The sequence below is a fragment of the Lampris incognitus genome, chromosome 3 (assembly GCF_029633865.1).
Source record: "Lampris incognitus isolate fLamInc1 chromosome 3, fLamInc1.hap2, whole genome shotgun sequence".
NCBI lineage: Eukaryota > Metazoa > Chordata > Actinopteri > Lampriformes > Lampridae > Lampris > Lampris incognitus.
Window position 1 is genome coordinate 32,363,944 of NC_079213.1, and position 12,327 is coordinate 32,376,270.

General features: G+C 48.2%; 1 protein-coding gene across 2 annotated transcripts; it reads right to left on the reverse strand.

The window, feature by feature from the left end:
* Positions 1-7,488: 7,488 nt before the first annotated feature.
* atp5f1c (ATP synthase F1 subunit gamma) lies at positions 7,489-12,258 on the reverse strand. 2 transcript variants are annotated; one of them, XM_056277203.1, is made up of 9 exons: positions 12,178-12,258; positions 11,585-11,619; positions 11,112-11,243; positions 10,729-10,936; positions 9,707-9,850; positions 9,527-9,591; positions 9,254-9,409; positions 8,298-8,394; positions 7,489-7,706 (listed from the first exon to the last, which is right to left on the reverse strand). In XM_056277203.1, exons 1-9 carry the CDS (start codon positions 12,216-12,218, stop codon positions 7,703-7,705), a joined length of 882 nt encoding a protein of 293 aa, XP_056133178.1. In that variant the 5' UTR covers positions 12,219-12,258; the 3' UTR covers positions 7,489-7,702. The 2 variants fall into 2 exon arrangements, with proteins under 2 accessions (XP_056133178.1, XP_056133179.1); XM_056277204.1 differs by lacking the exon at positions 7,489-7,706 and having other exon boundaries at positions 8,294-8,394.
* Positions 12,259-12,327: the final 69 nt, after the last annotated feature.

Consider the following 12,327-nt stretch of genomic DNA (forward strand, 5'->3'; position numbering starts at 1 on the left):
AAAATCATTTTTGACAAATGAAGGGAAGTGAAGCAAAATAGTAGTGAGAAGTGATTTCTCTTGAAAATTTCAACTTTAAATATAATAGAACAATAATTAGGGTCATTTGTCAAAAATCTTTGTTAACCTGACATATACACTGTAATTTAACGTTAGCTATTCGCTAGCGCTAGCTATGGTTAACGTTATGGACTAACTAATAACGTTATAGACTATACAAAGACTAATGTTGATGTTTAGCTACAATAACATTTCTCAGAAACATACTTAGATGAAATTTTACACAAGCCACTGTTTTAGTTCATCACAAATGCCCGAATTCTGCCAAGGGTTTCTCACCTGAAGGAACCTCTGCCCAGACGCCGTTGTCTTCTTCGTTTCAGCAGACTTCCATGAGAAAAGGGCTGTCAATCAAATCTCGGTCTTCAGAAACGACCAATCACAGAAGAGCAAGTACCGACCCCCCCCCCGGTTCCCTCCCTCACAGTGCCAATACCGACCCTGGTTCCCTCCCCCAAAGTGCCAATACCGCCCCTTGTTCCCTCCCTCACAGTGCCAATACCGCCCCTTAAGTTTCGAGCGAGAGAGCAGAAATTCACTTCGCGCGAGCAGAAATCAACTTCGAGAGAGCGGAGTGATTTTCGAGTGGTTGTTTGGCGCGCTGGTCACAGATTCCTCCTCGCTCGCAGCATTTTTTTTCCTCGCTCGGGGAGCAGTTTCCTCTGAGTGCGCGCGCACAGAGATAATTTGCGCGCTCGCAGTTAATATCTACGTGTGTGAAATAATATAATACTGTGGTGGACACGTATTGGGGACAGAATTCAACCCAGGAACTAAGGGTTAAGTCATGGTTGCCCTGGCAGGTTAACGCAGGGTTAAGTTATGGTTGTCCAGCCAGTTTTCTGGGGATTCTTGCCACCTCCGCTCAGTCGAGCTGTGGTTTGGTTGTCTCTCTGATTTACCGTGGATTAAAGAAAGTTGCCTACACGGCTAAAGTGTGAACCTACGGTCTTCTCCGTTCCTTCGGCTCTACACTGGTGACCCCGACGTCGGTTTTCGGATAAGTTTTCTGAAACCACACACATTATGGCTACGAACGCCGTTGCAATGAAACTGCCGGAGTTTTGGGAGTCTTCCGCGGCTACATGGTTCGCGCAGGCTTAGGCACAGTTCGCGCTCAGAGACATAACAGCAGACGAGACCAGGTACTACTACGTAGTGGCAGCGCTGGGGTGCGCTACGGCTTCCAGGATAAGCGGTTTCATAACCGACCCACCAGCCGATGGTAAATACGCCGCACTTAAACATATCCTCCTTGAAACTTTTGAACTTGTCAACAACGGAGGGAGCACGTCGCCTCTTCGCAATTCAGGGCTTGGGAGATGGCAAACCATCGGAGCTAATGAGCAGGATGTTAAACCTACTGGGTCAAGAAAAGCCATGTTTCCTGTTTATGGAGCTGTTTCTGCGCAACATGCCGCCCCACGTCCAGACTGCGCTCGCTAACTCCACCATCACTGATCCCCGTGAGCTGGCAAAGGAGGCTGACCGATTCTTCGTCGCTACACAACGTTCCTCCCATGCCGGGGTGCTGGCTCCTACCTTCACTGGCCCCCCGCCGACATCGCGGGCGTGGCCCGACGGTAGCGCCACAGCGTCAGACCGCTACAAGCCCTCTGGACTCTGTATGTACCACGCTCGATTTGGTGCGAAAGCTAAACGGTGCCGTTCCCCCTGCAACTACAGGCCGACGGGAAACGAGAGGGCCAACACTCAGTAGTGGCCATGAGTGTTGGCGATACGAGCAGGCTACTCTTCATCCTCGACACCATCTCCGGTCGGCGATTTCTTTGTGACACGGGCGCACAGAGAAGCGTGCTCCCTGCTACTGACGTCAACATCATGGGCGGGGAGCGGGGCCCCCAGTTGGCGACGGCTGACGGCAGCCCTATCCACACCTACGGCGTGCGGTCTGTAGAACTGTGTTTTGGTGGACAACGTTTCACGTGGGAGTTCGTCATGGCCAATGTAACGCTTCCCCTCCTCGGAGCTGATTTTTTTGTGCGCTTACGGTTTGCTAGTGGACATTCAGAACAGCCGTCTGGTCGATGCCTTAACCTTCTCCTCCTTCGCATGTACGCGGAGGGAAGCGGCCTATGCAGGTCTAGCCAACTCTCTCTCAGAGGCAGACAAGTTCAACCGCCTCCTCGCTGAGTTCCCTGACCTCACCCAGCCTACCTTCTCTGCACCTACCGCTAAGCATGGGGTGGAGCATCACATTGCTACGAAGGGGCCCCCGGTCTACGCCAGAGCCAGGCGTCTCGACCCCGCCAAACTCGCCATTGCCAAGTCTGAGTTCGAGCACCTGGAACGCATGGGGATCATCCGCCGCTCTGACAGCCCGTGGGCGTCCCCACTCCACATCGTCGCTAAGCCTGATGGAGGTTGGCGCCCATGCGGGGACTACCGCCGACTAAATGACGCCACCACGCCCGACCGCTATCCTGTCCCGCATATCCAGGACTTTTCTGCAAACCTGTCTGGCAAATGCGTCTTCTCAAAAGTCGACCTGGTCCGTGGTTATCATCAAGTTCCCGTGCACCCCTCAGACATCCCCAAGACAGCGGTGACTACCCCATTCGGCCTATTTGAATTCCTACGAATGCCATTTGGACTCAAAAACGCGGCCCAGTCCTTTCAGCGGCTGATGGATTCAGTGCTCCGTGGCCTTCCTTTCATCTTTGTCTATTTGGACGACATACTCATCGCCAGCGCCTCCGAGGAAGAACACCTGTCCCATCTTCATGCCCTCTTCACACGCCTCAGCCAGCATGGGCTGATCGTCAACCCAGCGAAGTGCCGGTTCGGGCTGACAGCCATTGATTTCCTCGGGCACCGCATCACTGGGGACGGGGCAGTCCCCCTGCCCTCAAAGGTGGAAGCGGTGGCGGCCTTTCCGCGCCCCCAAACAGCTCGTGCGCTCAGGGAGTTCATCGGGATGGTGACATTCTACCATCGCTTCATTCCCCGAGCCGCCTTTATCATCCGGCCACTGTACGAGGCGCTGAAAGGCATGTCCCCCAACCAGGCGGTCGACTGGACAGCAGAGCGGGACCGTGCGTTCACCGAGACTAAAGCTGCGCTCTCCCAGGCTACCCTGCTAGCGCATCCTTCACCTACAGCGCCTATTTCCATAACCACGGATGCATCGGACTATGCTGTTGGTGCGGTTCACGAACAGTGGGGGGGGGGGGCTTGGCAGCCTTTGGCCTTTTTCAGTCGCCAGCTTACACCCCGAGAGTGCAAGTATAGTACTTTTGACAGGGAACTCCTCGGTCTCTGGCTTGCCGTCCGGCATTTCCGTTTCCTGCTAGAGGGCCGCGAGTTTACTGCGTACGTGGACCACAAGCCCCTCACGTTTGCCATGTCCAAGACGGCCGAGCCATGGTCCGCTCGCCAGCAGCGACAACTCTCCTACATTTCGGAATTCACTACCGACATCCAGCACGTCGCTGGTAAGTCTAACCAGGTAGCTGACTGCCTCTCTAGGGCAGTGATTGGAGCGGTCCACCTAGGCCTTGACTATGCACAGATGGCCGCTGACCAGGCCACGGACCCGAGCATCCTCCGTCCCCGGGCCTCCGACACGGGGCTCCGCCTGCAGGACGTTCCTTTCAGCGACACAGGTGTCACCCTCCTGTGTGACATCTCCACAGGACAGCCCAGGCCCATCGTCCCGCACAGCTGGAGACGCCCCGTATTTGAAGCTGTGCACGGCCTCTCTCATCCAGGCGGTAAGCCATCCGTGCGCCTGACCTCTGCTAAGTTTGTGTGGGAGGGACTTAAGAGAGACGTGAAAGCGTGGGCCGACTCGTGTGTTGCCTGTCAGCGGGCTAAGATACACCGCCACATTAAGGCGCCCCTGGAACGCTTCGCAGTGCCGGAGAGACGATTTGACCATGTCCACGTCGACCTGGTTGGTCCCCTACCCCCCTCCCAGGGGTTCACCTACCTCTTCACTGTGGTGGACAGGACTACGCGCTGGCCTGAAGCTGTTCCCCTGGCATCCACGACGTCTGCTGATGTGGCCCGGGCTTTTATTGGGTCGTGGGTCTCACGTTTCGGTACGCCTTCCGACCTTTCATCTGACCGTGGGCCACAGTTTACCTCAGAGCTATGGAATGCTGTGGGTGAGGCTCTGGGCGTCAAGCTTCATCGCACTACCGCCTACCACCCTCAGGCGAACGGCCTATGTGAGCGCTTCCACCGGTCCATGAAGGCTGCGCTTCGGGCTACTCTCAAGGACTGCAACTGGGTCGACAAGCTCCCATGGGTCATGCTGGGCCTGCGGACCGCCCCGAAGGAAGACCTACAAGCCTCCTCTGCGGAGCTGGTGTACGGCACGCCGCTGCGAGTCCCAGGCGATTTCATGCCCAATGCAACGCGTCCCTGGTCAGCTGTGGACCAACGAGCCTCCTTGCTGGACGGGGTCAGAGCTTTCACACCCGTCCCTACCGCCCAACACGGCGCGCCGGTGTCCCAGGTGCCCCCAGGTCTGCAGTCAGCGGACTACGTGTTCATCCGTCACGACGCACACCGCCCCCCTCTGCAACCCCCTTATGACGGCCCCTTCCGTGTCCTGGAACGGGGAACTAAGCACCTGGTGGTGGATTTTGGGGGCACGGCCGAGCATGTTTCAGTGGACCGAGTTAAACCCGCACACCTGGACTTGACGCAGCCGTTGGAGTTAGCCCAACCTCCTCGTCGCGGTCGTCCCCCGGCTCCGCCTCCTCCCCCTGTGGAGGCCCGAGCTGCCTCTTCTGCTCCTCAGGCCGACCTCCACAGGCCCGCGTCAATGCCTCCCGGAGACACTCCGGCCCCTGTTATCCGGAGCCGCCACGGACGGCCTGTCGTCCCCCCGCGCCTGCCTGACTTCGATTACTAGGGCGAATTCTGGGGGGGGCTCATGTGGTGGACATGTATTGGGGACAGAATTCAACCCAGGAACTAAGGGTTAAGTCATGGTTGCCCTGGCAGGTTAACGCAGGGTTAAGTTATGGTTGTCCAGCCAGTTTTCTGGGGATTCTTGCCACCTCCGCTCAGTCGAGCTGTGGTTTGGTTGTCTCTCTGATTTACCGTGGATTAAAGAAAGTTGCCTACACGGCTAAAGTGTGAACCTACGGTCTTCTCCGTTCCTTCGGCTCTACAATACGCCCGAATGCATGTTTTATCGCGCGAGTTCTTTTTGGCACTATTCTGTCGCCATAGTTTTCCCGATACTTAACTGATTTTTCAGCCCCTTGTATCGTAAATTCACATTTTAAACATATTTCAGTTCAATCAATCAATCAATTAAGTTAGATTTTAGATAGCGCTTTTCAATGTGTTCAGTGACGCAATAAGGCTTACTTAATATGCACTTTATTTTTGATGTTGTGGCGTCTACAATGCAGTTGAGTTCAGTGTGTTCTGTGACACAACGAGAATACTTAATATGCACACTTTATTTTCATATGATGTTATGGCGTCTACATTTCAGTTCAGTGTGTTCAGTGACAGTGTGCACTGTGCAACGCAAATACCATTCTAATAAACAGGAATGGAAAATTTTGAATTAGTTTTGACTCAATTTGTCCACCGAGTTGTCAAAATGTAATGTGACATACATATTAAGACTACCCAGGTGGTAATCAGCAAGTAGTATTTTAAGCTACATTTTTAAATGTTCAGTATTATTTAGACTATTGCAATGTATCGCAATATGTATCGTATCGCAATGTATCGTGATACAATTGTATCCTGACCCATGTGTTGTGTTGCATATCGTATCGCGAGGTCCTTGCCAATACCCAACCCTAGTTATGAGTGTATGATTACGAACCTCTAGTAGTCGCGGTGGTTCAGAACCTTTGAAAAATTGGATTTCAGCGAGTTTATCATATTGGCAAATTTCAGGTGGGAAACCTCGTCCGTTTCCAGTCGAAAGTGCTGCAAACGGCGCAAAACAAGTTTTTCTACATACACCGTATGATGCAAAGATGTAATTATAGCGTCACGGTTTCGAATCCCGTATTGCTCACTTCAGGTCCTGGGTAAGACGCCAAACTGCAACCGCAGGCTGTAGAGGGGTAGCACCTTACCACAGCAAGGGCCCTTTGGCTAAGGACAACGTCCCTACTGATAGATCTGGTCCTCCTGCATGCCTGTATGGTACTTCCCATGGTGCCCAGTCCAGCCAACACATTGGGATAGGAGAAGGGAACTCTGATTTCAAATCCACCTACTGCCTTGTGGGTTGATGCCTCTTTAGGCAAAGGCTAGGAGAAGGTAACTCTGAATTCAAATCCCTGTGGACAGTCTATCCAGCTGTCAGTACCCGGAAAGGGTAAACCAATAGTAAACCATTCCCCAGGTGCTGCACAGCGGCTGCCCACTGCTCCTTGCTACACAGCTAGGATGGGTTAAATGCAGAGTGAATTTCATTGTATGTATGTACAAATGACAAAGTGTATTCTGTATTCACTTGACTTCTTCCCCTGCTGTCTTCCCCCTTCCCCGTTTTCTATCCAGTCAACATCCTATGGAATAAGGGCTAAAATATGGCAAAAAAAAGTATCTTAAATAAAACAGTGATCCTGGAGTAATTTCCACAGCCTGACAACAACAAAGTGCTGTTAATCATGACACCAATAATTTATTTTAGAATGGCATGACTTTATTTTTCCAAACGGAGCTCAATATCTTCTGTTATGTCAAGTCTGAGGCAGATAAACAAAAATACCTTAATTATTCAACTATATCATAATGATTATATGTAAATCATACTAATATTCTAACCTTAATATACTTTATTAATGCTATCATACTATACTATTACAATATTATAGTACTTCACTAATGTAGTAAAAAAAATAAGCTGTAATAATTTGTGTCGCTGTTATTTAGCATCCACACAAAGCTGTTTCAGCATCTGGTAAAGACCTCAGCCTGCCCCCTGATGGAAGAGTCTCCAAGTGAGGATTTAAGGGATGCTTTGGAAGAGCCATTATAGCCTTCTTGAATGTGGTCTCCTTATAAAGCGCCTTCGCTTTCTTCCCTATTGATTTGACCACTCTGCAATATCCCCCTCCCCAGCCTAATCTTCCAGATGTTGCTGAAAGAGCCATACCATGCTGCTTAACTAAAGGTCAGCACCGACTCAACGAGGCAAGTGTAACACGCAGAGGACCGACTCATTCACATCCAGTCTCCTGAGCCTGGAAACAGCAGCCTCGACCGACATTGGGCATGCGCTCACTGACCGCTCCAAATGTCAGTTTGTTGTCCATGATGGTAACCGGGATTTTACACCGCTCCACTCCATTTCAGTTGATTACTTCCATTACATACATAAAAGTAACTTTTACATTCACTGACGGTAAGGCAACTTTAACATAAATAGCATAGCTCCATAAACTGGATGTGGGTCAAAGCATCCACTCAACACTCATGTTCTTATGGTCGTAAGCATTTATTGGGAGTTAAAACAGATGGGACAACTGAAAAGGGGTCATTTTCTCTGTAGGAGGTTTATTTTTTCCATGTATTTTACAAATAAGAGACACAAATGTTCATAAACTCTTGACGACAGCCGTCTGAAGTACTTTGAAGCACATATACCAGAGTCCCTGGCAACAAAAAAATGGGGTGACCTCTCGCCCAATTATCTGCAAAGACACAAGAAAATGGAAAAGTAAGAATGGCTTACCAAAACAGTCCCTTAAAGCCAAAGTTGAGGACGATGGCAGACAAAATGAAAACCTAAGAGGAATCTAGTCTAAATTCTCCAAAACGGGAATTTAAGCGTCACACACAACTACAACGGATAATCTCCAGCTAGCCTGCAAGGGATGTTAAGGTTACGACGCCCATCTACTTCCTGAAGAAAGTTACCTCGTCTGTTAATACCTGCCTCAGGTCCTGGGTTCACCAAAGGGTGAGAGGGAGCAGATCAGGTCAGAAAGGAGAATTAGCAATGAAAGAATTGGAGGGCTTTTGGAAATTAAATGACATGCATTATTTGAGGGAAAGCTTTTACAAAAAAAGAAGAAAAAAGGTCTTGAGGTCAAAAAAGTTAGTGGAATGAATAAGGAATTAAAAAAAAGGTGGGAGACATTCATAGGAAATCTGAAAATGAACAGCACAAGCCAAGAGAGAGGGGCCATTGTGAGCAGAACAAAAAAAAAAAAGAAGTGGAGGAGAAAGGACAGGAAAAAGGTGACAGAAGGGGAGATAATAGGGATTTTGAAAATACTTACAGAGCAGCGGCTCCAGAGATGATCTCAATGAGCTCCTTGGTGATGACAGCCTGTCTGGTACGGTTGAAGGTGAGGGTCAGCTTGTCAATCATCTCAGCTACGGGGAGAAACGGTCCGTTAGAACCAAATATAACCAGCACTGGGGACGAAAATACAAAACTAATGACATTAGTAATAAAAACGCTTTGCCCACGATGTGAGACACCCTTCTTCAGGACAACTACGGGTTTCTGCAAGTTCCTTTTAAGATTGTTCAAGCCAGTCACATCCAGGTAGGGAAAAAAAATCCAAGTTTCACATTGACCCAAAGCGCCAACCTTAAGGGGTCTTCTGTAAGTTAAAAACCTTTCATGAGCTACATCGTAGAAGACCTCTGAAACAATTTAAACCCTCTAGCACTGGGTCCGCGTTGGTGTAGCGGTCTAAGCATCAGCTTTGTGTCGATGCAGTTGCCCACTGGGGACCGGGGTTCGTGCCTCGATCTCGTCAGATCCGACTATGGCCGGACTCGATGAAGCAGCAATAATTGGCAACGCTGTCTTCGGGAGGGGGGCAGAGTCGGCTTGTGTTCGTCACATGAATGCGTCTCTGTGTGTGTCGGAAAAAGCAGTGGTTCGGTCTGGATTCGCCTTGTCACGAAGGTGGCGAGGCGTCTCCTTCGAGACTGCCAGGCCAGAGAGATGCAGTTGGCAAACGCATGCAGTACGAGGGTGGGTGTTTGAACTAAAATAGGGATCGATTGGCCACTAAATTGGGAGAAAAAAGGGAAAAATCATAAATAAATAAAAAATAAAAAAATCCTCTAGCACAACATTTCACTTGATATCTAAGGTCTTAAAAAGCATAAAACTACTGGCATTTGCTGCAAGTCAAAAGTAACATTAGAGAAAATGTCACTGAAAGATGGGATGGCGGAGACGCAAGCAGTTGTGATGACGGTGATGAACAGTCCTTACAGGCATTCTTGCTGGCGCTGTCCATAGCGGTCATCCTGGCACTCTGCTCACTGGTGGTGGACTCCTTCATGCTGAAGTAGATGATGTTGACCAGGGCAAACTCCTGGTAGTTCCTCAGGACATCGGCATCAATATCATCATATATGCCCATATTCTCTGTCAGGTGGGGAAGAGAAATTTTGCATTGATGAACGTCAAGAGATTTTTTTTTCTCCTTTTAAATTCTCAAAATTCAGTTTGACATTTACATTATGTCCTGGATCACAAACATACCTGAATTGGCAACGGTATCATTGGAAAACACAGGCTTTTTGTCTGTTTTGTATGAGATAACAGACCTGCATGAAGAGGAAGGAGAGACCTACAGTTGATCACAAAAAACTGATGTACAGCTCCAATCATTTTACACATCATGGTAAACTGAAAAATGAAGAAACACATGGCTCTCCAAACCTAAATCTGTTAAAGATGATGGACCCTTTATCAAACTCGTATCCAGAGTTGAGCAGCTCAGTGGCAATGATGGAAGCATCACTGAAGGTGGGAGGCTTGCGGCCCACTTCCTTGCAGTTCAGCATGATGTGCTGTCCATGAGTCCTGATGAGACAGTTTGAGCATGATCATAAAAAAAAAAGAATAATCACCTCGACTCATATTCAACATTTACCAAGACGATGTGAAGTCTTAAATATGATGTGAAGTCTTACTCAATTTCGACTCGGGGATAAATAAAGTATTCCGATTCTGATAAATGTCCAAAAAAACATTTTAAAAAATAAAAAATTCTAAGGGTTCACTGGAGGTTACAACACCAACAACAAATATTGAATACTACCACCTCCATGTGGCAAACTCAGCACTACTGCTATGGCCATGACATGAGAACCTCAGTCATGGTCATATGGCACGTACAAGTAATTTATTGTGCTATATACATATTATACAGCTGACTTGTAACTCATTTGAAATCAAATGATTCATAAGGACAAACTTATTGAAAAAAAAAACATTTCAACATTAAGCTATTTGCATTTGAGCAATTAACTCTGCCAGACACATGCATCACACAACAAAGCAACTACTCCAAAAATGTTTTGGAAATGTAATCATGTAAAAGTTAAATAACTTTTTACTATGGCAAAGTAGAAGTGCAAACTGGTTTACACTTATGTCAAAGATGGGTTGAACAGAACTTCCCATCAAAACCCATGTTGTTTATATTGGCAATAATTGTTCCATCAGCAGAGTTGAAAAAAGGAAATCACACTAACACGCATTTTGACATGAAATGCTAGCTACATGATGGTAAAGCTCACCTGTCACTGGGGAAATTTAATATAAGTTTACTCTGTAGCAAAAGAGGGCTCAAATTCTTGACCCAAGGCCAAATCCAAGTCAAAATTAATTCAAACCAAATCATCCTCTTGAGCCACGCTACCAGAAAAAGGATATGGAGGATCTTTTTCTTCTAGTACCTATGCAGCAGGCCCCTAAGCTTGTCTCCCACGTTGACCACCATGACCTCCTTGCCAGCACCGGTGAGGTTGGCAATCTCAGCCTTAATGGCTTTAGCAACACCAGAATGGATGGCGCCACAGAGACCACGGTCGGAAGACACACCAATGATCAGGTGCTTGGCGACCTTTTCTTCTGGTGCTTGGATGTCAGCCTTCTCATACAGAGCTGTGGGGCAGAGACACAACATGGCGGATTGTCAGCATGCGTGCGTCTTTTCATTCAAGACACGATTTATCAAGAGCGACTCTCTTTGTAAGCAGATTAACACTGCGCCATCACAGTTGTGCCAATTCTTTGATAAAATGTGAAGTTCCTAAATGTCAAGACATAGTTGACTGACCCAGGGCCCCAGTGCCATAGACACGGGCGGGCTTCAGCTGGCGCTCGGCGCGGGCATACTTGGCAGCAGCCACCATCTTCATGGACTTGGTGATTTTCTGGATGTTCTTGATGGACTTCAACCGTATGGTGACTAAAGAAAAACAACACCACTTAACATACCCAGCATGGATATTAATAATAGAAAAACTCGGTTGATCATTTAAAAAATGGCACTTGCTACAAAATCCATACGTTAGTGCTAACTAACACATGGATTTAGTTAAATGCATTGCTTATGTGAAAGTACAGTAAATCAAGACCAGTTCTGCGTTTTAACACTTCATACCACGTTACAATCTAAAAACTGATATTGATCACTCGCATGCTTCATCATGCCCACATCTTAGTGAAACGTATTCACCATAAGCAACACAACCACAGAGGGATGTACTCAGTTACAGTGCAATGACATTTCCAGACAAAACTACTTACTGTCCTTCAAGGTAGCCATGTTCCTGACCTGCCCACTGCGAACGGGAAGAATACGATCGGATCATTTACAGAAAACAATTCTTTTTCTTTACATGTTTTTGCAACAACTATTACGCTATTAGTAACTGGCATACGTTGAGAGGTAAATGAAATTCCCAGCTTAATGTAATACGGCGACTTTACGTGCCAACACAACGCTATGGGAAGGGGGCTACAATGGGGCACGTTACAGCAGTGGCTATACAGCAGTACCTAGTATACTCAGCTGTGAGGGGATCTAATGATCATTTTGCATTGAAACGAGCATCCACCGCTACTTCACCAAAAATCATTAAGCGTACAAGCAATTAAGTGTCAATTTGGCGAATGTTCATTTAGCTTCGCTTAAGCCGGTGAAGTTAGCAAGCTACTCATTCTGCACCGCGACGCCTGCTGTCACCCTGGTCGCGGCCTGCAGGCTAGCGCGTCCTTGCCAATGAACAACCGGATTTATCGCCATCAAATCTTGAGGACTTCGTTTTCGTGGCATAACTGAAGTAAACCCACACACCCCGCAACTCAAAAGGTTTATCTGAGGATTAAATAAACGTTACCATTGTGGGACAAACACCGCCGCGCTGGTCCTGGCGAACATGGTTACTTCTATGAAGGTCAGACACGCAGGACTGCGCAAGCGCAAGTGAGCGGCGAGACGGACCAAGTTCTCGCGTTGTTTTACGCGCACGGCGAGATGTGACGTAAGA